Source organism: Pleurodeles waltl, chromosome 3_1 (genome assembly GCF_031143425.1).
Source record: "Pleurodeles waltl isolate 20211129_DDA chromosome 3_1, aPleWal1.hap1.20221129, whole genome shotgun sequence".
Taxonomy (NCBI): Eukaryota; Metazoa; Chordata; class Amphibia; order Caudata; family Salamandridae; genus Pleurodeles; species Pleurodeles waltl.
In genome coordinates this window covers 601,505,869-601,532,020 of record NC_090440.1, presented here as the reverse complement: position 1 = coordinate 601,532,020, position 26,152 = coordinate 601,505,869, and the positions used below count along the sequence as shown (strand labels likewise).

Genomic DNA, 26,152 nt, shown 5'->3' with positions numbered 1-26,152 from the left:
GGGACTTCTCGGCCCGGCCACCTTACAATTTGTTTTTCTGCAGTCCTCCTGGACACAGCTTCTTTCCAAAGGGCCATATGCCGCCTGCTGTGCAGTCAAACGGGATCAAATTCCAGACAAATGAGGCGCCGCTCTCGACACACCCTATTGTGCAGCAGGAAGGAGGTCGGGTTCCTTGTACAGGCCGCAGAACACACGCCACAGGCCAATTTTCTGTCCTCATCTCGCTTGAGGCCGGAAGTGATCGGCAGCTGCTAATCACTAACCAGGGCCGACCCTGGTTGTAAAAAACCCATATTTGGTGTGCTGTCGCGCGCCTGAGGCGAGCACGCACTATGCTGTCGGGGGAAGCAGGCCTCGGCCGTGTAGCTCCAGAGGCTCGATTAGGGCGTAGCTTTGAAGAGCCTGGCGAAACCGGACAGCCAAATAATGCCGATCGCACCTTTACCACAGCCTTGGCACTTGGTAGAGTTTGTCTTGAAACCCATGTGTTTTAATGAACGGCATTCGCCTTGGAGTGTTTTAAGGGTAGGCCCACCCTGCATTCATTGGTATATCACTCCGGCAAGTGGGCGTTTTTTGTCCGACAGTACGTCACTTATCGCAAGCCCCTTAGGTTTATTACCCGTTTTTTGGTGTAGTACACAACCATTTCGGTTACTTTTTTTCCTACGTTTTAGCTCTTCCTAACGCCCAGAGATCAATGGAATACTACCACATTAGGGCGTCTTCAGGTGTGATGTGCCGAACAGTGCAGCCTTGTTGTACTCCGCTTAGTAATCGGGGCCAGTGTCGACAGACATTGCTCTCGTTGTCCGTAGTGACCACATGTCCTAACATTGCGTTGTCTGTGTCGTTCCAAAGCCTATGCTGGCCAGGGTGTGTTTATCGCCTTTTCTGCTGGTACCTCCTGTGATGTATTGCCGCCGCCTGCATTGAGAGGGAAAAGCAGTGTTGGAGGCATAACAGTTTTTTGGGTACCACAGGCGAATATTCTCACTATTTATTGAATCATGGAAGGTTTCCACCCAAAGTTCCTGTATGAGGCAGCAGGCAGAGCTGCGGGACACCAGCTCTGGTACAAAAGCCTTCTTTAGAGCTCTTACCTTTTATAAGCCTAGCCACTTCCATCTCGTTGCTAGCTCTAGCCAGTGCTGCCCAAGATCTGCAGTAAGACAGGCATTGTCCTAACTTGCTTGGAAACAGTGAGCACGGTGAGTGTTGGTTTCTTTTCCTGTCCCTGCTATCACGTGCAGACAGTTGGTGCTGGCAAATGACATTGTCGATGGTGATTAGGTTCTGAATCACAACTTTTACACTAGACTCACTGGCCTGCTTTGCAGACCTCCATAGTACATACTTGTGATGGATTTTACAGCTGGAGACGGACCTGGCGGTAAAGGACCATTTTTCACTTGTAATTTATTTGTGTAGTGTCAGACATTCTCCGGCATTCTGAGAACCTCCTTTTGGTCCAACAGACCGTGATTTCTCCTGACAACCTCTTAAGTTATTCTTCTAGATTTGACAGATCGCTATGCAGAGTTGCAGCATATCACCCTTTATGACTTCTAGAGCCCTTGTGGCTGCCAGTGGAGCAAATTTCAAAAGACCGTGGCATCTCCTAGAGCTTTTACAGAAGAAGCAGCCTAGGTCTTGGCTTCTTGTGCTCCTGAGACTAGAAAGACCTGGTAGAGCTGATTCATGTGAACTTTCTTGTGGGAAAGTGGCATGTGAATCACATTTAGGTTACTATAAAAGACATAATGGATTTTCATTTTTTCTTGTTACTTGACTCTTCATTCTTGTTGCTCTGGTGATAGGCTTTTATGATCATTCAGATATGCTACACCATCAAATAATGTTAGGAATCTTTTGTATCTATGGTGATGCCATTGCAGAATGGGAGCGGCAGAGGTGTCACAGCTCCACGTGTTTCAGGCTTTTAAACATAGTGGTGAACTACCATTGTGTTTTCCCCAGCTTCTGATTGATATTTTCAGGCTTTAAACCTATACATTGTTAAAGCTTCAGTGAAGTAACTTCACATGTAAATATGTACATTTTATGACATGCACTTGAAGGAAAGTCCTAATATAAACCAAGACATGGATGTAGAGTAATCCCCCTTTGTCCGCACTTATGGACCTTTTATCATTCATATATATTTTTGGGGGTTGGGGAGGGATTATTAGCATGATGTCGCCTCTCAAGAAGTGTTGTAAATCCATAGAGGATAAAGTTTCAGGAATTGAAAGCACTCCAAGTCGAGCAGTTGCAGTCACGAACCCGTTTTAGTTAGGAAGGGAGGGTGATATCCACAACACGGAGTGACCGGGCTGAATTAAAAGGAAGACCGCGTCTCCGAGGATGTTTGCACTCCTTTTGTTAGTATGGAAACTGGACCGAATAACTAGTGTTTGTATTGTTTGATATGTGTTACTGTGTGGCAGTCCTGAGTAATGTAAAGCATTATTCAGTGTCTATTTGCGTTAAAATTGCAGCCTTTCTTCACGTGTCTCCCAGATAATCTTCATTGGCAGACTGAAATCGGTGATGTGTTAAGGCAAGCACAGCTTCCAGACAGAGTAGAGATTGTGAGGTAGGTGCAAAGATGTACCACATCGAATCTCCTGAAATGCTTAGTCTTACGTGCAGTTGCTACCTCTCTCTGCCCCCTCTGTGTGATTGATGACCTGGGGCAGCCTTTTTTTCTGTGTCGTGAACCACACCTTGAGCTCTCAAGTCATCGCACCCACACTAGGGCCTCAAAATGTCCCAGCATCTGTGCCACCTGATCCTTCATGTTCTCTGCTTTATTGTTAGCTCTCATAAAGCTGGATGTGGTCAACCTTATTTTGACTTTGCTGGTAAGAATAGCTGAAAACGTATTGTTATTAATTTGAAGACTGAGACGCTTAGTGAATTGTGAAACGTATTATGGGCTGTGTTTTGTAATATGTATGAAAATGAAATGAGAGGTATTGACACTCTTTACAGTAGGATAGATGCTGTTACTTGTCAAGTATACGTGAAGAAACAGAACAAAGCTTTGATATGAGTGCTTTCCACTAGTGGCAAATTGCCAAAGTTCTCACTATCACCTGTTGAGTTGCTGTATTTATTGCAGTGAATTAAATGATAAAAGTGATTAAATGTAGTTGGCTTCCTTGGTCGGAATGGCCTATATGGCAGTCAGGCACTGCCCGACAGGCTACTCGGACGGGACAGGGTTCAGGTCGTTTTTTTGACTCTTTGAAGGACTTCAATCCACTTGGCCTGTTTTTACTACTGATTTTCCTGATGTTACATCCAACATTGCCTACATGTAGGAGGCTGGACTGGCTTGTAGTGAGTACCAAGGGGTACTTGCACCTTGCACCAGGCCCAGTTATCCCTTATTAGTGTATAGGGTGTCTAGCAGCTTAGGCTGATAGATAATGGTAGCTTAGCAGAGCAGCTTAGGCTGAACTAGGAGACGTGTGAAGCTACTACAGTACCACTTAGTGTCATATGCACAATATCATAAGAAAACACAATACACAGTTATACTAAAAATAAAGGTACTTTATTTTTATGACAATATGCCAAAGTATCTTAGAGTGTACCCTCAGTGAGAGGATAGGAAATATACACAAGATATATATACACAATAGCAAAAATATGCAGTATAGTCTTAGAAAACAGTGCAAACAATGTATAGTTACAATAGGATGCAATGGGGAAACATAGGGATAGGGGCAACACAAACCATATACTCCAAAAGTGGAATGCGAACCACGAATGGACCCCAAACCTATGTGACCTTGTAGAGGGTCGCTGGGACTATTAGAAAATAGTGAGAGTTAGAAAAATAACCCTCCCCAAGACCCTGAAAAGTGAGTGCAAAGTGCACTAAAGTTCCCCTAAGGACAAAGAAGTCGTGTTAGAGGAATAATGCAGGAAAGACACAAACCAACAATGCAACAACTGTGGATTTCCAATCTAGGGTACCTGTGGAACAAGGGGACCAAGTCCAAAAGTCACAAGCAAGTCGGAGATGGGCAAATGCCCAGGAAATGCCAGCTGCGGGTGCAAAGAAGCTTCTACTGGACAGAAGAAGCGGAGGTTTCTGCAGGAACGAAAAGGGCTAGAGACTTCCCCTTTGGTGGACGGATCCCTCTCGCCGTGGAGAGTCGTGCAGAAGTGTTTTCCCGCCGAAAGAACGCCAACAAGCCTTGCTAGCTGCAAATCGTGCGGTTAGCGTTTTTGGACGCTGCTGTGGCCCTGGAGGGACCAGGAGGTCGCAAATTGGACCAGGAGAGAGAGGGGACGTCGAGCAAGACAAGGAGCCCTCTCAGCAGCAGGTAGCACCCGGAGAAGTGCCAGAAACAGGCACTACGAGGATGCGTGAAACGGTGCTCACCCGAAGTCGCACAAAGGAGTCCCACGTCGCCGGAGACCAACTTAGAAAGTCGTGCGATGCAGGTTAGAGTGCCGTGGACCCAGGCTTGGCTGTGCACAAAGGATTTCCGCCGGAAGTGCACAGAGGCCGGAGTAGCTGCAAAAGTCGCGGTTCCCAGCAATGCAGCCCAGCGAGGTGAGGCAAGGACTTACCTCCACCAAACTTGGACTGAAGAGTCACTGGACTGTGGGGGTCACTTGGACAGAGTCGCTGGATTCGAGGGACCTCGCTCGTCGTGCTGAGAGGAGACCCAAGGGACCGGTAATGCAGCTTTTTGGTGCCTGCGGTTGCAGGGGGAAGATTCCGTCGACCCACGGGAGATTTCTTCGGAGCTTCTGGTGCAGAGAGGAGGCAGACTACCCCCACAGCATGCACAAGCAGGAAAACAGTCGAGAAGGCGGCAGGATCAGCGTTACAGAGTTGCAGTAGTTGTCTTTGCTACTATGTTGCAGGTTTGCAGGCTTCCAGCGCGGTCAGCAGTCGATTCCTTATCAGAAGGTGAAGAGAGAGATGCAGAGGAACTCGGATGAGCTCTTGCATTCGTTATCTAAAGTTTCCCCAGAGACAGAGACCCTAAATAGCCAGAAAAGAGGGTTTGGCTACCTAGGAGAGAGGATAGGCTACTAACACCTGAAGGAGCCTATCAGAAGGAGTCTCTGACGTCACCTGGTGGCACTGGCCTCTCGAAGCAGTCCAGTGTGCCAGCAGCACCTCTGTTTCCAAGATGGCAGAGGTCTGGAGCACACTGGGGGAGCTCTGGACACCTCCCAGGGGAGGTGCAGGTCAGGGGAGTGGTCACTCCCCTTTCCTTTGTCCAGTTTAGCGCCAGAGCAGGGCTAAGGGGTCCCCTGAACCGGTGTAGACTGGCTTATGCAGAATTGGGCACATCTGTGCCCAAGAAAGCATTTCCAGAGGCTGGGGGAGGCTACTCCTCCCCTGCCTTCACACCATTTTCCAAAGGGAGAGGGTGTAACACCCTCTCTCAGAGGAAGTCCTTTGTTCTGCCATCCTGGGCCAGGCCTGGCTGGACCCCAGGAGGGCAGATGCCTGTCTGAGGGGTTGGCAGCAGCAGCAGCTGCAGTGAAACCCCAGGAAGGGCAGTTTGGCAGTACCAGGGTCTGTGCTACAGACCACTGGGATCATGGGATTGTGCCAACTATGCCAGGATGGCATAGAGGGGGCAATTCCATGATCATAGACATGTTACATGGCCATATTCGGAGTTACCATTGTGAAGCTATATATAGGTAGTGACCTATATGTAGTGCACGCGTGTAATGGTGTCCCCGCACTCACAAAGTTCAGGGAATTGGCTCTGAACAATGTGGGGGCACCTTGGCTAGTGCCAGGGTGCCCTCACACTAAGTAACTTTGCACCTAACCTTTACCAGGTAAAGGTTAGACATATAGGTGACTTATAAGTTACTTAAGTGCAGTGTAAAATGGCTGTGAAATAACGTGGACGTTATTTCACTCAGGCTGCAGTGGCAGGCCTGTGTAAGAATTGTCAGAGCTCCCTATGGGTGGCAAAAGAAATGCTGCAGCCCATAGGGATCTCCTGGAACCCCAATACCCTGGTTACCTCAGTACCATATACTAGGGAATTATAAGGGTGTTCCAGTAAGCCAATGTAAATTGGTAAAAATGGTCACTAGCCTGTTAGTGACAATTTGGAAAGAAATGAGAGAGAATAACCACTGAGGTTCTGATTAGCAGAGCCTCAGTGAGACAGTTAGTCACTACACAGGTAACACATTCAGGCACACTTATGAGCACTGGGGCCCTGGGTTACCAGGGTCCCAGTGACACATACAACTAAAACAACCTATATACAGTGAAAAATGGGGGTAACATGCCAGGCAAGATGGTACTTTCCTACACTACAGCAAGCTCAAATTCATGCAGTCTTCCCTACCTTGCAAAACACTTACGGGCTGATTACGAGTTAGGCGGTTGAACTACTATATGACTCCAATATGGCTGTGGTGAAGTCTCTCCACCGTCGTATTAACAATGTTAACGTCGTATTAACGATGTTAACAACGGGCTGACCGGCGACAATGTCTTATTATGACGTTGCAATCGGTCAGCCTGGTGGAAACGCTGCAGCAGCATTGGCCTCTGCTCCGAGGCCAATGCCGTCGCACACAGCACCCTTGGAATGCACACTGCCTGCCATAGGAGACAGTCCGCATTCCGAGAATGCTGACAGCGGGGCCCCTGCACTGCCCACAACATAGTTGTGGGTAGTGCAGGGGTTCCCCCCCCCCAATGGTCCCTGACTCTGCCTTTCCTGCCAGCCTTTTCATGGCAGGGATGCCTGGCATGCACTGGCAAACAGACCTCAAAGTTGACCATGCCAATTGACATAGGTTTTTTTTTTTTTTTTTTTTTTTTGTGGGAGTATTAGTGGTATTTTTTAGTGCAGTCATAAACAGGTGTTGTTGAAATGCTACCACTGTGCTATTTTTCTCCCTGCGTATTTGACCATTCTAGATTTCCTCTGCCCATGTCCGCCATGACTTGTGTGACAGACACAGGCAAGAAAAATTGGTGGCGATTGCCCCACCTTCAGTATGTTAAGGTGACTTACTACTACTATGGTCAGGCGATCCTGTGTTGGACAGACCACTGGGTCAGAGATTAGATTAGTAGCCCTTAATTAGACATTGACCTCTATTACCACAACTTAGTCTTTGTGTAAAGACGCAGCTGAACCAAGCCAAAGCGCTGCAACTCCCATTTTTTGGGGGGGATAAGTGCGCTATGCTGGAACTTTGTAATAGCAGAAAAGCATGAACATTCTTAGTAAAATGTTTTTCTCACCACCCCCAACCCGTGTATTAAACGTCCCCCGCTCCTCCACCAACCCTGCATCCGTTTTAACCCAGCGGTGCTCGGTTTCTGGAGTGTGAGACCGAGCATTTCTTGGCATCCTGTATTGATCGTAACTATTCCTTTTAGAGGGCTGCAGTGACCTTGTCTTGCCTGTGGTAGTGGGTTTTCAATGATCAGTGTGCAGACTGTGCTCTGACAACAGCACTCACGCGCACGCACAAGTGCGCAACAAAATGACCTCGGCTTTAACTCTTCCCTTGCTCGCTGTTGCGCGGCTGATTTCAGCTCGTTTTTTTCGTCGCCACTTCGTCTTGTTGTTTTACTGAGTTCACAGATGTAACTACTGTTCAGACGAATTATTGCTGCTCGTGTTTCTAGGCCTTCTGTGTTTAACGGACCTCGTAAAGCACATATGTGAAAATCCTTTGGTAATTCTTTATTGTTAGGCCCCATGCCCTTCTCAGTGCTAGGGGTCTCCACCCCACCCCGCTCGCTTCGCCCCTGCCAGATCTAGCTGGGTTCAGAGGAAGCTCGCAACAAAGGGGGGGGGGAGGGGGCTCCCTGTGTGTCGAGTTGTATAAAAGGTATCGTTGGGTGTTGTCATGGAAGCTCCGCGCCTCTTAAACTATGTGTGCAAAGCTGGCGCAGAGAACAAAACAGCCGAAAGCTTTCAAGTCTACAAAGCGTGTGCTTTGGTGTCCCCCCATCCCCCTATCCCGCCTTCGCTCCCCTCCCCCAGCACCCGAGAGCCGCTGAGCCGAGGCGAAGCACAATAACGGAGTCACTCGGCGGATTATTGTTGTATGTGTGTATAGTTAACACCACCTAGGCAGACCTAACTGGTTGGGTTACGTAGCTCCTCTCCCCGCGCGGTAAGGGTGAGGCCCTCAGTAGGAGCCCCTGCTGCTCAGCAGAGAGGGGCCTAGACCATAAGGCTGTTAGCTAGCTGTACTGTCCAAGGACACTACTCGAGCGCCGGGTCAAGGGATACAAACATTGTGCAACATGTGTGGAGGGCCTCTGTCACAAAGATCTGGACAGGGCTAGAGAGTGTTCGCACTGAGCAGACTTTTGTTCCGAGGTGTTAACCTGTTATGAAGTATTCTGTCGTGTTTGGATAGCACTTCATACTACCGACGAGGCAGACAAGCATTGGCAACTGGAACCTTTTCAGAAGTACAATGAAAGGTGTTGGGTGCTTTATCCCTGTGGGGGAAGTGGTGGATCAGGTTTGAGGGTGTGCTCCTTATGCATAAAGTGTTGCGGAATTTGTGAGCCAACAGGTCTAACATTTATACACCTAATTTGTATACACTGTAGTCTCCATCTTGTGTTTAGCATGGCGGGAAGGGCTATTTTAAGGCTTTGTTGGTGATTTTCAGTGCTCCTTATTTGATCGGGCGTTTATTGTCAGAATTTAGCTGTCTGCTTAGAGAAGGGGAAGACCAGGACCCAAATCTGTTTCAATGGACGAAAATCAGTGTGGAGAAAGTCTCGATGGTAGGGATCTTGTTAAGTAATGCACGTGGAGTTTTGTTAATTTGCTCTGGAACACTCCCTCCTAATCCACTATAAACTAATACACCACATCCTACCTGAATCAGCTTTGGCTGCAAGAGTAACTTTACACCTTCCGAATACAACCATGCCTTGGTACCCTGCTCAAAACCTAATTTCTTCCAGTGAGCATCTCCTTATTCCAGCTTCTTCCTTGCAGCTCCCCTTCGCTGCCCTCCGTCTTTAACTGGGCCTGTGTCCAGTCAGTTTCCCTTGGGTGTATCCTAATTTTGAATTCTCTTATCTTGCCATGCATTTCAACCACCGCCTTTCCCACAAAAATGGGACGCTGCCCCTCCTGAAGTTGCATCCACATTCCCAGTAGTCCTCTCTTCCTGGAAGTGCTCACCTGCTTTTCCTACTCGTCCAAGTGTAAATTACAAAGAAAGACATATTAGACTTCCAGAACCTTTCTCTGCCCTTATTTGTTTTCTTTAGTTTCCCCATTGGGCTGGACATGTCCTTGTGGAGTGGCGTTTAAAAGGCGCCTGCTGAATAATAGATGGTGAAGGCCAGGAGTGGCTGATCTTGGTGGAGTATGATGCCGGACCCTTTCTTGTGAGGTGATGTGCTGTGCTAGAGTAATCGGGATTAATCATCCTCTGAGATGTTGTGTTGTGCTGGCCTTGAAATAGCACATGCCCCTAAATGAATGCCATCTTGGCGCCTTAGAGGAAGTTCTCCAGTGTGAATGTTTTCAATTTATGAAACAAGGAAGACTGTGTCCACCCTACTGGGATTTAAAACTACTTTCTTGATACGCGCACATCTCTGCAGTGTGTGCTGAACCATCTGAGCTTTGTCTCCGTCTGATAGGGCCAAAGTCAATCCAATGTGTTTTATAATGACTTTTTCCCCCCCTTTAGGAAGGAAGCTAGTCTCTTAGTAAATTATCGGCCATGGAACAGAGAACCCAATTTGAAATCACAGTTTTCCCCCCTTTAGTTTTTTTGTGAGCTTGGGATTTGAGGACACAACGTGTTTGATATTTTTATTTAATTTGTAGTGTTTTATAAAATCTGACTCTCCTCCGAGCCATCAGCTACAGAAAGTGTGCCTTCTTGATAGCCGATCGTTCGATGTTACTTTCAGACGATATGTTCTTGTGGCTATGGGATTACATGTCTTTTGATCTCATCCAGGACACTAGGAACACCTATTATTAGACCCCGGCACTAAATGCTGGAACTGAAATGGACGAGTCTAGAGTCGATCAAACGTTGCCACACAATTAATTTGGTTGTGAAAATTGGAAAAAAATAAATAGGGACATATGCAAGTAGTGCTGACAGTGAAGCTTTTTAAAAGTGAAAAACAATTGATGAAAGAAGACTTCCCCTGTAACTTGGTGATTTTTATTTTTATTTTTTTTATTTTATTTTTAACCTCGACATCCATGTGAATAACTTAAAAAACTTTCTGAAGAAAACCTAAAATTAAGTTTGCAGAAAGAAAAACGGCAACAAACCCAATAACGCTCATAGCAGGCCGTTTAAAACAATTTCATATACATCTAATTCGTAATTAATGCTTGATCTTTTCAACCATCTGCGGAAGTTGAAGTTTACATTTTAGCCACCACTTCCGAAACGCGCGAGATTATTTAAGAATGTTTATGATAAACTATAGTCCTTGTCGCACAGTAACCATAGAGAAGGGCACCCGCTGTCGGGGTTGGGGAAAAAACCCTCTATCACAGTCTGAAGCGAAAGCTCAGGATGACTTAATCGTAGGGAAATGTTGCTTGCAGGCGGCGGCGAGGTGCGTGGCTCTCAGTGGGGCCCGTCCTGTTCTCTTGTCCACCGATCCTCGTACGCTCCCAGTTTCTGCCGCCTGTGCAGCTTTTGGAGAATGCGCGCGGGCTGCCAGCCATTCCAACATGCACCGCACAGGCTGCCATTCAGCAATGTGATATTTCGCACAATGCCTTGTGTGTGTGTATAAATAAAGCCGGCACTAAAAATATTGTGCAGTGTGGGGCAGTAGTGTGGATTGAGTTTCACGATGCTGGCTGCGCTCGGCTTGGCGTAACCATGTAAACAGTGTAAAATATAGACCGATGTAAAAAAAAAAAAAAAAAAAAAAAAAAAAAAAAAGGGAGGCGTCAGTTATGATGGATGGATGGAGGACATAGCTACGTGGCCGCCAAGTTGTGCTAATTAATGAGTTACTACAAATAAGTTATTACAAAGTTGTTCTATACTTCAACCAACTTTCGCAAATTATAGAAGTAGAGCTAGTTGTAAACTAACTGCACAAAAACCGAGCTATGTACTTCCTACCACAGGATTAGCCTCCTCAAACAAGCCCGAAATTTAATCATAAACCTTAAAATTACAGGATTATGTGTAAAAGCAATTCGACCCGCGGTCCAGGCGGGCACAGACGTTTTGCTGAATTACCTGGTGGACAGTCCCCAACTAACTTTATACAAGAGCCTCCCCTCCTACCCTAGGCAACATGCTGATAGTGGGCAGCCACTAAATTTACACCCCACAAAGGTAAGAGATTATTTTTCTACTCCTACATCCTTAGTTGCACCAGTGGAAAAGCAGCAGGAGTCCGTAGCAGGCAAAAAGGCTAATGGGACAAAAAGTGACAGCGAGAGACTTCTCTAAAATCAGTAACCATAACAATCGAGACCCAGCAAATCCTATAAAGCCCACTCTCTGCATAGAGAACTGAGGCACTAGCACAAACAGGCAACAGAAGTGAGCAAAAGAAGCCCGAGCAACATTACCTTCGTGCACAATACCATGGGGAAGACACACCAAATTTTGTTTTCAAAAGAGACAAAAAACAACACATAGTGTTTCATAGAGAGATAATTCACTAAATAGACCAGCGACCCTACTATGGGAAAAATCATTTTTTACTTCAGTTCCTAACAATTGTTATAAAATACAGTACAATAATTGAAACATCTACAGAGTATAAATGGCTGAAACGGTATAAAATATAAATGTTAATACAGTTAATGTGGAAATATATTTGAAATAGAACAATATTTTCTGATGGATCCTTTTGATTGCAGATTCTTTACCTTTAGAATATTCCCAGGCACCAGACTTGATCTAGAAGTGTTTACAGCAGTCCTCCTGTGCGCATATAGGTGTCATCATGCTGGCCCATATTGACTTTGTTCTGCCCTGTAAGCAGTGCTTAATTTGTAAATAAAAACGTGCCAGTGCCCAAATTCCTCCTCTTAAGCCCGGAGCTGCTGCAATTAAATGTGGGAACATGGAATACTCAGGCGATGTAATCCTGAAGCCATCTTGGGCCTCTTCAATCCATATAAAGCCACTCCCTGTCCCTTCTGCTCACTCTAGCAGCTTTCTACTTTCTCTCTTTGTGACACTTTTTCGTTTTTCTCTTCCTCCGTCTTTCCCATATGTGTCTTTTGTTTGTAGCAAATGCTTGAGGCAGAAGAATAAGCCCCGGCCTCAAAAATAAGTGCTGGTGCTCAGCACTGGAAACAACAAGCACAAATTAAGCACTGCCTGTAAGTGATGGAAAGGAGCTACATATCAGGGCCACCCCTGTGTGCTGACCTCACTTCCCCTTTTTTTCCCCCCTCTGCATGTTCGAATGTGGATCTGGAGGTTGTACCCCTTTTTGTCGGTTAATGAATTTCTTCCAAAATCTTTTTCAGTGTGCAAGATAACAATGTTTCTCACCTAAGACTAGATTCAAGCAGTACAGTGACTGACAGACCCACATGAGGCATGTCTTTAGTGTTTGGGCGTGGACTTATTCCGAGGCTGCTCTTTGTGACTGGGTCCTCTTGACGGTCAAAGTGGTCAGGTAAGTCCAAATCAAAATTCAAGGAGAAGCATAAGTCGAAGTAGGACTCAACCGCATTACGTCATTCTCTGTCCAAAGAGAAGTTGGGATGGCACCAAAGTGTCAGTCAGTCATGTTCCTGATTCCCCCAATCATGGAACCGATCACTCAGCTGGTCCAGTTGTGCCCTGAATTTACTGGGCCATCCGTGACGCGACAGTTGTTTGAAGTTTTTAAAACAGACATGTTTCATATTTTCAGCACTCTTCCGGGTCTTTTTGGTGTGCTTTTGGGGCAGAAGGATCCGTGAGGGCCTCCAGTGGGGTTACAGCCGGCAGATCTCTGCCACTGGCGCCATGATCGGTGCCGGTCTCGCTGGTGGAGGAGGTCGAGCTTCTCCTGACTCTGCTGTCCATCCTAAGCCAAAATCTTTTTGACCCGACCAATTTCATACCTTGACTGTGCTCGGTGCACCGAGTCCCCATATGCTCCTATTGAGACGAAACAATTGCTGTTCTGCAAGGACTTCCTCAGAGGCTTCATCACCAAAGTGGCTCAAACTCTGATCAATTTGAACCTGATAATAATGATGATGATTTAATTGCCCAAACTTCGATTATGATGACATATATTTTCACATGCAGGCCAGTGGGCTGGATACCTCCCCTGACGGAGGGTTGGGTTCACCCATTGGACCCCAACTGAGAATAGTGCAACGTGTGCAGTAGTTATTAGACATTCAGCTGAGATTCTTCGACCTAGAGATGCCGTCCGTTAAGACAAAAATCCTCACTCAGGTTTTGCACCCTGGGCCCAGCCCTTGCTTCCATTTAATTAAGCCCTATCTGACACTATTATGGGTACTTGGGCGAAGTCTTGCTGTTTCCCACAGATGAACAGACAGATGGCTTCGTGCCACCGACCAGCGCCTGGCAGCCCAGACTTTCTTACTCCGCACCAAACTCTTGAGATTGTGATGGTCCAGCAAACTCAACCCTAATTAATTACCCACAACTACTCTAGACAGGAAGATGAAAAGGATTGAGGCATTCAGGAGGAAGATATTCTTTTGCTAGCCTGGTGTTGAGATAAGCCTGTACGGTCTGCTTCTTAGGCTGTTATACGCATGCACTTTGAGACATTGCCAGCAAGGTCTTGCTGGCGGTCCCAGAGTCTTTGGCACAAACCATTCAAGACAGCTAAATATGTCATTAGGGCTGACCTAGATACTACTGACTGCTTTGGGCATGTGGTGGGCAGTAGTGTTGTGCTCTGCCTCGAGGTGTGCAGGTATCCCTAATGGCTGTACATCAAGAGGCAAATGGGTCCCTCTTCTTTGGCAAAAGGCTGATTCCACGTTTAAATGCTCTCAAGAATGCTAAACCATAGCATGTTTCTTGGGCCTTTCGATTCCGGCCCAACATTTTTCCTTAGCTGCACAAACCTTTCTGGTTCTATTCCAGAAGGCTAGTATATAGATACGCCAGGACCATCACCGCGACAGCAGCCACGCCAGTCCTTTTTGTGGCTGGCAAGAGGGTCAAGGAAAAAACACAAGTCACCAAATCCAGTGTTCCATCCAGCCTTCCATCCATGCAGCATCAGCCTCCAACCCACTTTAGTTTGCCCTTAGCAACACACAGGCACCCTAAAGGCGGCACAATTAAATATTTTCTTCCGGGGTGACAGGCTATTTCATTTAATCTGACAGACGGATCCTTTATATCATTCAGCAGGGATGTGCCCTGTCATTCTTGTCTGACCCACCTCAACTTCTTCTCACATCAGAGCGGTTTTCAGAGGACCACCTATCCAGCTTGCTGCGTGAAATGCGCATTTTTATGACCATAGGAGCCATCAAGCGGTTCGGTTCTTTGCTATTATATAATGCTCCAAAGGCATGGAAAGGATAGCGGAAATTGCGGACTGGACTCAGTTCGCTTGTAGGTAAAATTAATTTACTACATGATTAACACTAAAATAAAGCTGTTGTTCACAACTTTGAGAAATATCTCTTAGGCGTTTACTTTTGCCTGGAAACTATTTTATGCATTTCTTTATATTTGGATTTTTCCAGAAAGTAAAATGTCAATCTATATTTACCTATTACATGATGAGATTTGAACAATCTTTGTTGTTTAGGAGTACAGGTAATTATCCCATGCGCTCGTCTTACAGTTGATCAAAGCAAGTAGTGGATTCCCTAATCAACTGGCATCTTAAAAGGTAAGTACTGACCGTTTCCGTTAATCAAATACAGTTCATAATCATTTTCTCTATTAATTATCCTCATATCAGTGAAGCCATTGCTATCATTCAACTGAGAACAAGCTCTCCAGGGAACAGTCAAATGATACTTGGTGTGCAAGATGCAAACGACCACAGAAACCGCAATCTTTGTGCCCATCCACCGCATTTAAGGAAAATTGCCCAGTGCCATAACACAGTGATGAAGAAAAAAAAAAAAAAAAAAGATCACCGCTTGCACAATTGAGCAGCTTTGCCTCATAGATGACTTTCACTTTGTTTACTTAACACCACGCAATGGTCCTCATAGCTGTTGTTTTTCTGGCTCAGTCAGACTGTTTCACCTCAACAAGGTCCTATTAGGTTCCCATACAACATGGCCATTTTCAAGCCCATTGCTGTAAGTCATGTTTCAGTAAAATTTGGATATTTGGTTTTGGATGTTAAGAGCAGAGTAAGATTGGTACATTCTTACTGTTATTGTCCACACAACCTTTATTTGAAGGTGCCTCGTGTCGATGCTGTAAGCTCCAGATATGATCACTGCTCAGAGCTTTTCATTGTAAGACTCTGAATTGTGGCCCAGGATGAATGCTCATATTTTCCCCATTTTGGGTTCCATGGTTTTTGTTTTTTAGATTTTGAAATGTCTCATGAATGTACTCATTTTTACCAGGAACTTGTGCATTGACGTCCTACTGTGCCCCAGTTGGCTAACCAAAAACGTCCTGCCTGGTATCTAACATGCACTGTCTGCTCCTGACTTGTTAGTGGCTTGAAGCCATCTGGAAAGGATGCAGAGAGAAAGGCTGACACTTTCTGCCACTGCACTATTGTTTGTTTACAATATTTTAAGTCAGCTGTTTACAGTACTTCACTTTTTATTCTTGTTACGGAATGCAGCGCTTCTCGAATCTGTTCTCTGTTGTGTCCTTTTAAGGGAGTGACTGTGGACTGCGAGCTGTGCAGTCTGTGCTGCAAGACAAGAGCATGGCGCTACATTAAGACATACACAAATACTCCTTTATGCACTGTATTTATTTATTCTTGTGCTTCATTGTTTTATACATTGTGTCCCTGTTCATGTTTTATTGCTTGTGTCACTGTTGTGTACATTGTGTGTGTGTATATGTGTATGTATATGTGTGTGTGTGTATGTATATATATATATATATATATATATATATATATATATATATGTATATGTACACCTTCTCATTGAATGTTTGCCAGTGTTATCAAAGCCCATATTTCAAAGAAAAGCGTTCATAACTATGAATTATAGCTCATAATTCACACATTGCAGGATATTAAGCGTCCCCAAATAAATAAAGTTAAATCGATGGTTATACAGCATTTCGTCCTTCTTTAGGTGCTGCTGCAAAAAAGCTCAGAGCATTAATCTGCACCCCTGACAAGCTCTGTCTTAAAGGCCCATCCTCGATTGACCAGTTAATCTTCCCCAGTTTCGCCAACAAGTGTTGCTCAGAGCATTAGTCCTTTACAGTCGCGTCTCGCGCACGCGGAGGTGGGGATTACATTAAAGATAATAATAAAAATAAAAAAAACACTTACCTATGCTGCCACCTTCACGACTGAGCTGCTCCTCTCCTTTTCTAAGCCCAGAGCCTCCAGGCACAGGCTCCCAGCCTGCCCTTCACTAGTCCTGATGCTGCACAGAGCAGCGTTAGCATTGGCTGGGAGCGCCCAGCCAGGGTGCTCCCAGGCAGACTGGGAGCCTGTGCAGGCACTCTCCAGCCCTGGAGAGAGCCCTGTGCGCATGTGTTTGGCCAGCCTGAGACGGCTGTGATGCTCCTCCGCCCTTATGGAGGAGCCCCCCTGGTCCTTTGTAAATAAACTGTTACCACTCCCACTATGGAAAAAGTGGCAAAGTGCATGATGGAACAGGTCTGTATCATTGGTCATTTGGACACTAAGTGAGAATCTTTGGATGAATTACTGTCTGGGCGCCACAAGTGTATATCATAGGTTGTACTCCCACTTGAGTTTTGATTATGAATACCCCCAAGCCCAATGGAGGGCATGACTGGCTTAATTATAATGCACAGGTATATTCACAACGAGTCCCCGTGACTATGGATGTGCAAGAAACAGTGAAGGAAAGATTCACACACATCGTTGATTGTTGTTTTGCCCATGCTTTTAACAGTCCCTAACCGTTCGGAACTACATTTCCCACAATCAATATTATCTTTTCACTCTGCACACAGGTATCATGTTATAGATGAGAGACATAATACAAACCTGTCAATGCACCTGGTTAAGGCATAGTTCTGTTTTGGACTGACTCCGATGAGAAGCCAATAAAAAGTCCGGTCAAGTTCTGAGATAAACAGACTAAGGGCTTAATTAAGAGTTTGGCGGACGGGATGGCCCTTCAGATTGCCCAACTATCACGTTGGCATATAATGCTGAATAAAATACATTATGTGACAAGCAGGATGCATGAAAGGGGCTTAAGAGGCAGTGGAAAGGGAGAGGTATGCAAATTGGTAGGGATACTAAGTGAGAGAAACACAATACCAGTTATCTATAAAATAATGAAAATTTTTTTCTGTCTTTCAAAACGGAGACGAGAGAGTGTATATTTGTCTACCCCAAACACCCCTCTGTAGCTATGCCCCTGCAAGGATCTGGTGATAGCTCTTGGAGCAGAGGCCTGCATTTTCTTCAGGCGGCGTGGGGGGTCTCTCGGAAAAATGTGCGAGTTGCTTGGCCTTTAGTAGCTCGCAACGATTTTCAATGACCTGAAGTAGCTTTCACTACAAAAAAAAGTTGGAAACCCCTGTTTTACTCTCACTATTGTGTATATTGTATTTTTGTCCACCACAAATGTCTGCTTTGTCCAGTCCTTCATAATCATAAAAAAAAATCACTGTCCAGGCACTGTTGCTTACAGTATGTCATATGTCAATATTGCATTTTTTTCTTTTCTAGCATTGTATTACATAGTCTTTCCATGTCTTTCTGTTTTCTGCACATTGTGTACCTGACCGAAAGCACTTCACACAATGTATTTTTGTCCATCAGTAATTGAAAACAAGATATCCCTTCCCATCACTGTTAAGTACAGGGTGTCCGTCCATGTTGATCAGTGCTCCATGTAATGTTTCCATGTCTATCATTTGTTATACAGTGCGTCACTTTCTGTCCCTATTGGCTGTTAACAAAAGGTATTCCTGTCCATCACTGTTGGATACAATGTATCCTTGGCTGCCAGTTTTGTATGCTATTGTAGCCCTGCTGATCATTAATTCATAGAGTGTAGTCCTATCCAGGTCGCAAGCTTGAATACCGGCGTTATAAACTCCGTTTTATCTTTGGGAGAGTAGGAAATTAAGTACGTTTAAAATTAGAAATAGCATTGCCTTTGGTTTTCAAAACTCAAAGCAGTAACAAAAAATAGTATGAATTGGTGTATAAAAAAAAAGGTAATCAGTATTTTATGCAAAATACATCTTTCCATGGCTCTTGGTGCAAAATACACAGCTGCCAACCACTGTTCTATATAGAGCAGACCTCGCTAATTCCGAGTTTCAGTGTTTAACTTTGACCACATCGGAAAGCCTGTCTTGGATCGCTCGAGGGGTGTACACCTAGCTCGTCCAGCGCGGCTTCTCTTTGAGAGTACCTGTGAATGGTAGAGCCTGCCCTTTGATATTAATCTGAAGGCACTTTTAGAAAAAAAAGTTCTCGACTGCACAGTTGTCAGTCCTGTGTTTAAGAGCAACGTTTAACATGATCCTTTGTCTTGGAATGTAATTTCCAGGTGATTCCCATGTACATTAATTGAGATGTCTAGACCTTGACTGCTACAAGATGGAGTGCTGGCAGTGCATTGTAAATTGCACTATAAACCCTCAGACCCTTGCCAGGCCGCTCTATATGACTTTGGATATGTACTTAACTACATGGATTTCTTTGCTATGCCTAAAACACAGTGCACATTGGTTTATATCCTGCAATAATATGTGTGAAGAAATTGGATAGCTCTTATTGAGGATCAATAGTAGGTCGAATAATTTTTTCATCGGTACGAAGATAGCACAGCAAGTCACTGGGGTGAAGAGGTTTCTTCTTCTGCCCCACCTGGGCCACACCTTGCTCTGGAGACATAACGACTGGGCCAACATGATCTGCATAGTCTGCTTTTGTAGGCAGTACGTTCCATCATTGGCGTTTCATATTGAAAAGAAAGCTAAAAGAAATAACTATTTAAGAAATATTGTTTGAGATGGGTCATCTCTGTCGAATAGAACCTCATAAAGGTTATACACTAGGTGAATAAAGATGGTGGTGGGCAAGGGTACTCACCTGAATGCAAACATCTAGTGAGTGTCCATGGGGACATGACCACCATTGCAGTTCCAACCATTTCTGGTCATTTTATTAATGGAACGTCTGATATCAAAGACCCTGCCACTTCTATTGATTTGTTCTTAAATAATCTTGAGTCTTGTAATAAGTGATTGGTTTTGCCAAAAAGAAACTAGTCTAGATCTGAACACTCGCTTGGCGGTTTAGAGCAGGTTTTCATCTGGTACAGTGCCACTGACACATTTAAAATACAATTCAGCTTCGAAGGCACAAAGCCCTTGGTAGCCAGCCATTTCAGGGACTGTGTTAGCTCTGTGACCCAGTTCTGTTTCCCAGGGCTGCATTTCAGGCAACTGGCACAATTCTGGATTGACTCTGGTCTTGGCTGGAATACCAGCCTGCACTTTGCCATAGTCAGGCTTGGAAGTCACAATGGCTCCTGTTAAAATGCAAAGCAGGTTGTTTAATAAAATGGCAAGGCTTGATTCAGCTAGCGGGAGCTTAAACAAGAACCCTTGAGCCCTTATCGAGAGACTTGAACAAAAGTTGGGACCCTACAGAATGCCCAGTTTTTTTTTGTTTTAAAGTTTTACCTACAGACCGCTTTTAGCAGTCTGTTGTTCAAAGACTTGTTGTGGACCTTAACAAAAACCTACAGTGGGCTTTTTGCCAGCCCACTTCTTACCGTTCATTCGCTTTCTTTTCAGTCATTTTCTTGCTTCCTACTCGATGGCTTTCCTTCCTCTTCTTGAGGTAGTCATTTCCTGGAGTATAGCATCCTTTTGATTTGATGACTTGTATCTTTGCTCTGCTGACATTTAGGGAACTACTTTTTCCAACCTCATTCAACACTCCATCAGAGTGCTTGTCTTTTCTTGCACCCCCGGTTCATGTGTTGCTTCCCCTATAAACACCCGCAGTCTCAGTGGTGCCGTAAACCCCTCTTCCCCCACTTGTCAGCAAAAATATACCTATTGCTGTGTTTCTACAAATGGGTGAAAAATGAGTGAACAATAAAGGAAGTTTTATTTTCTCTCCTGCGGTCCATATAATGATTTGAAAGTACAAGTTTTAGCACACAAAGACTTCAATGGCACTGGCGAAGGAGCCGATTGCTGCGCTCACTCAGCTGCCATGTGAGGCAGAAGATGTACTTCGCATGACTGAATAGAAGTACAGAAACAGTACTCATCGCTGCCATACATGACATCTGCACAATCCTTGATGGAGAAGACATGCCAGCTCTTATTCTCCTGGGCCTCTCTGCAGCATTTAACACTGTTTGACACCCCATCATCATAAGGTGCCTGAATGAGATTGGTATCCAAGGACCTGCTCTTCACTGGATCTGCTGCTCCTTAGTGAATATAACACAAGCTGTCAGGCTGGAATCCTCGGTAGCCCGCAAACTCATCTGCAGCGTGCCTCAAAGTTCATCGCTGCACCTCACCATCTTCAGTGCATTCATGATTGTAAGAAGAGGTGGGTAAGAGGAGGTTGGATTCTGGACAGAATGAAACTACACAGCAGAAGTCGGTGAAATGGTCAAAGTTCACAAGAAGATAAAGTAATTAATTCTCACAGACACTCCCCTTGTAACCTTTTAATTGCGAATATACCTACTTTGCTAACGCTGTAGTGCAAGCATTAAATTAAAGTGAAAATAGCGATGGGAATAGAGCTATGTAGAATCATTTGAAAATGGGCCGCACTTTACATAGTGAAACTTCTTTAAAAATGGTGGATATTGTTTGAACAAAATCTAGTAACAAGCCCCTTGTTCTCGCTTATCTTTTCACTGTTAACTTGTTGTTTTTGGTGTAGGAGCATGTGCTGGCTTCACAGGTGGAAACTGTTGACCAGTGCATGACTGACTTTGGACCACAGGGGTATGGAATTTAATAAAATATCTACTTGTCCATGGGACAGGTTGCTTCATAAATCTACTTGTTCTGTAACAAAATCCACTTGTCCCTTTGGTGACATGTAGTGCGACGTCAAACCGTCGCAGCATTCTCATTATATAAGGGCACCGATAATAGCCTCTCTGATTATGCCAGGGCTCAAACTATAGTAGGGTTTGAATACAAGCAAATCCCTTATTTTGCCACCTTTCCACAGATGTACATACGGAGGCTGTAGGTAGCAGCGGGCAATAGTTCCAGGTTTGGAATGCTCTTTTGAGTCGGTGCAAACCTACAAACTTGCATGTTTTAGGGGTTTTTACCAGCTCTTCTCTAATTTTCCATACTGAGAAAGCTTGGCCATTGATTCCTGAAAGTTGGAGGGGAAAGTGATTGGAGGGATAGTGAACTTGTAAATGCTCAATGGATTTTTGCCTGAGCAATTCTAGGCATACATTTTGCTTGAGCTAAATGTAGCTCACAAATATCTTTTAGGAATGCCATTTCCTGGCCTACTTCTGTAAATTCTTGTTAATTCACGACTTGTAAATCTGCACTACTGCAAAGACATATACAATGTGTTTGCTTTTGTAATTTCCTTTAAGGATTGGACCCCTAATTATGTTTGGTATTAACCAGGACCTTTCTTTTTATTGCTATACTGTTGCTTTCTCTATTGGCTGGCTTCACTATGAGTGACAGCATTGTGCTCTTTTACACGGAGCATGTTGGCACACAAAGTAGTTTTGTTGAATACCTGGAACTACTGTGGCAATGTGTGCTTCGGAGCTCTTGCAATGTTTGTTATAATAGTTAGAGCTTGGCAGCTCCGACAACAAAGTTTTACAAAAACCATGTCAAAACAATATTGTTCAACTTTGCAAATGTGTGTACACATTTTTAGTCTAGAACTACTATCAGTAGTGCTTGCTGTACTATCAGTAGAGCTTACTATATTTCCTTAGTGCACGCTCACCCTAATAATAAAGACTTTTAATTAGTGACCGATAAATTGAAGTTCGATCAGCATTAACATATGGACACAAATCTTACCTTTAGACAATGCCCTTCCCTGATCCATAATGTGGTACAGTAGACAGACAGCCAAAGGGTTTGTGCTGCAGGGGGTTGGGCCTACTTGTCCCAAGGAAAAAATAAATATAAAATCTTGTCCTTGCCTTCAAACAGTATGCCCTGGGCGTCAGGCTACAGGGATTCCACATCCCTGATCCATCAGTCAAAGGACCTCAGGCCATCTGCCTTATTTAGGGTGGATATTCTGGTATAATTTTTCCTGTTTAGGCCTACCAGGGAAAGCCCAGTGGTCCTGAGCAGGAAAATAAATTAATGATTCCCGCCACCCTAATCCAACATGTCAGGGACATTTATTTATTGTTATTTTCCAAAACCAACTCCCGCTTTTGGAGATTATTTAAAAAAAAAAAAAAACTTTGCTATGGGAGATGCCAAGATCATGGCACCTGAACAACAAAGCTTCAGTCCCTTCAGGGGAGCTGCATTTGTGACATTTCCACTGAAGGCGCTGAGATCTCCGCCTGCCTGCTGGAGATCTCCAAGGGCGAAATGTATGATGCTTTTTTGTGGTTGCAAATGGTCTGATCGAGCCGTTTGCGACTGCAAAAATGCACTTTGGTATGTATGAATTCCAGTTTGCAATTCTGTAACTTGTAACCGAATTGCAAATTGCAATTGCAACTACATACCGATTCGGTATTAGGAAGGGGCGTGCCAAGTGCGCCCCTTCCTAATACTGAATCGCAACGGTTCGCAGGAATGTTGGCTGACCACAATGTGGCCGCAAAACATTCGCATTTTACCACCTACTTCAAGTAAGTGGTAACCCATTCGCAAATTGGAAGGGGTCCCCAAGGAACCCTTCCCCTTTGTGAATGCATGCAAAAACATTTTTTAATAGCAGGCAGTAGTCCCACTGCTTACTCTTTAAAAAAAAAAAAAAAACATCTTTTTTTTTTTAAATGCATCCCGTTTTCCTTTGAGGAAAACTGGCTTCATTTAAAAAAAAAAAAAAAGATTGCTGTATTTAAAAACAATCACAGACATGGTGGTCTGCGGAGCCCATCAGGCCACCATCCCTGTGACTTAAGTTTTTCCTAATGTGTCGCAAATTGTGATCAACCTCATGAATATTAATGAAGTAGGTCGCTTTGCGACCCATTCGCAAAGGCAAAATTAAACTCCATGAGTTTCATACATTTGAATAGCGATTTCCTGATTGCTATTTTTGGGGGATCGCAATTTAATAAAATGCTTCATCTGACCCCAACTAAGGTGGGTTTTAGCCTGCCACGTACATCCCTCTGCTGGTGGAAAGGAGTACCACCCTCCAAAGGCTAATTCAGCCCCTTGATTTCTGTTGTTGTAGTCTATTTTTAGGCAAAACGGATCCTTATCCCAGAGACATCCATCTCCTCTAGGAATTGTTTTATAATTGACTACGTAGATTACACAGTCATTGAATTTGGTATTTTAATGTTGTAGCCTACTTAACTGTGTACTTTTTTTCATTCATTCACAGCTTCTCCCCTCTTACTGTTTGCTAACCGCCGAGATGTACGGCTGGTGGATGCGGGTATGGCAAAGCCAGACTCTACCATTGTGGTCAGCGGCCTAGAGGATGCAGCCGCTGTGGATTTTCAATACTCGGAGGGCATCATCTATTGGACTGATGTGAGTGAAGAGGCCATCAAGCAGACTTATTTCAACCGGAGTGAGAGCACACAGGATATCCTCATCTCTGGCCTGGTGTCCCCAGATGGCCTGGCCTGTGACTGGATTGGGAAGAAACTCTATTGGACAGACTCAGAAACCAACAGGATTGAAGTTGCAAATCTGGATGGGACAGCCAGAAAAGTGCTATTTTGGCAAGACCTGGACCAGCCCCGGGCCATAGCACTAGATCCAGCTCATGGGTGAGTACCTCACATAACGATTTCTACCTGTGTGATGTCACTTTTACTTTAGAGGCTCTATTTACAGAAACACAATGTGTTTCTGTATCCTAAAGTACTTTACCGAGAGTGTTTTTGACAGAAAATATCATTACAGTGTATGTTTTGAGCAGGAGCCACATAGAAAGTTCGATGTAGCTTAAAATGTAATTGATTTTTGTCAAGACTTTTTAAATTTTTCCATAATCTTTTGTTTGAGTAATAGTCTTCTTTTTGAGACACTTTGAATTTTGTTATTACAGATCAATTTTTTCTCTTTTGAAATATTACTTAATTGAAAAGACATCTGAAATTAATTGGGATGGGTGTGTTTTCGTTTGTACAAGTTTAGTTATTTGTTGCTCTGAACGAATAATAAATGAAAGCAAAAGATCAGGGAAAGGGATCTGTAGAAGGCTTGCACCTCCGGTTGAAAGGCTTGAGAAGTTGGGCTGGTAGTGGGTAGAGCATTTTTTTTTTAAACAGTGAATAGGTAGAAGTGGAAATTTGGACTTGTACATAATGAGGCTAAATTTGTGCACCCTAAGGCCGAGAAATGGCCAAAGACCACAGGAGGATAAGTTCCTTCATTTAGCACAGTGAAATGTATGTCAAAGAGGGTGATAACTGTGTGGGCAGATCCTACAACCTGACCTCTCCATTGAATTTCTGAATGGTCTCTGTAGTCTCCTGTGGGGAAAGAGGACTATACAACACTTTGTCAAGCCTCCCAGACAGCGCAGTCTTACAGTGGGCTTGGATCCTAAGAATTGCTTACCATTGGTTGGCTTTATGGTCATTCTAATTTCCTTGCTTCTTAATTGATGGCTTTTCTTGTCCATCTTGAGTTTGTTCCTCCGGATGATAGTAGGCTCTACATAACAACCTTTTTGCCTCCCTTTTTGAGTGGCTGGGTTTTCAGTCCTCACTTCTAGGAACTACGCTTTCTTTTTGGTTAAACTCTGTCTATGTGTTTTCCAGCTCTCTGTCTCGTGTGCTACTACCCCAAGGCAAATACTACTGTGCTCAGTGTTGATCTTTCTCTCGTGCTTCTCTCCCCCACCTCCATATTTCTTTCCCTCGTGTGTTACTTTCCCATTCATCTTTATTTATTTTTTCTTTTTATTGCGACCCAAACCACGCAAGGCTGCTCCTTTCTCAAAATGGACGTTCTGTGGTAAATGGAGCAGATCTGACTACAGGCCAGTGCTTTTTGACCGCAACAAGGTGCTGTCCAGCCCTTTACGTGGCATTCATGGCTCCTCGAGAGTGCAGCATTTGCTTCAGTCTGCAAGAGAGCACACCTTGTAAGCATGTCTCGTGTGCTGACTGTGAAAGGAATTCCCTTAATTCATTTTTTAATAATTTCTCATGTGCTGACTGTGAAAGGAATTCCCTTAATTCATTTTTTAATAATTTCTCACGAGAACCGAATCAGTTTGGTTGCCAATACACACTCTTCTACTTCGGATTCAGTGCTGATGGGCGTTTCATTTGACAAATTGTATTGAATCACACACAATTAATGTACAGGTTATACGGCATTTCCTTCATTTTAACTTGATTATTTTAAACTGGCGTTTTATCATCTCTTTACACGATGTGGTTAAGATTCTTCCTGCTTTGCAAATACATATCCATTTATCTTAAATAGTAATAATGAAAAAAGAACTACCCTTCCCCCAACCATCCTCGTAGAGCATAAAATTGACAGGATGCCAATGCGCACTGCACCTCGGGTATTAACCATGGAATGCAGAGCTGCAAATCTGTGGTCTGTCTCTTGCTCTCTTTTTTGCTCTCTCTCTTTCCCTCTCGCTCTCTCTCCACCTCCCTCTCTCCTCATATAGTGCATTCCTTAACTCAGTTTTTCCTCTAGTTACTTGAAGCTGTATTCCACACTTTCTTTAATAGGCATACCACCATTTTTAAGCTTAGTAGGTCCCCAGAGAACTGGGATTGATCACTTCATAGTGCTGCTTACTGCGGATCATAAAATATTGACAGCATACATTCTAGTAAGTTACTGGTGTGTGTGGTCCTCCATAAACAGAATACTGACTGCAGTCGAA

General features: G+C 44.3%; 1 protein-coding gene across 1 annotated transcript in view; it reads left to right on the top strand.

Annotated features, from left to right (window-relative positions):
- LRP5 (LDL receptor related protein 5) overlaps positions 1–26,152 on the top strand; it is a 397,037-nt gene that overhangs the window by 45,203 nt on the left and 325,682 nt on the right. Inside the window, exon 2 of the mRNA XM_069223040.1 lies at positions 23,669–24,062. Within this exon, the coding sequence (XP_069079141.1) occupies positions 23,669–24,062 (394 nt within the window). The remainder of the gene's footprint in view (positions 1–23,668; positions 24,063–26,152) is intronic.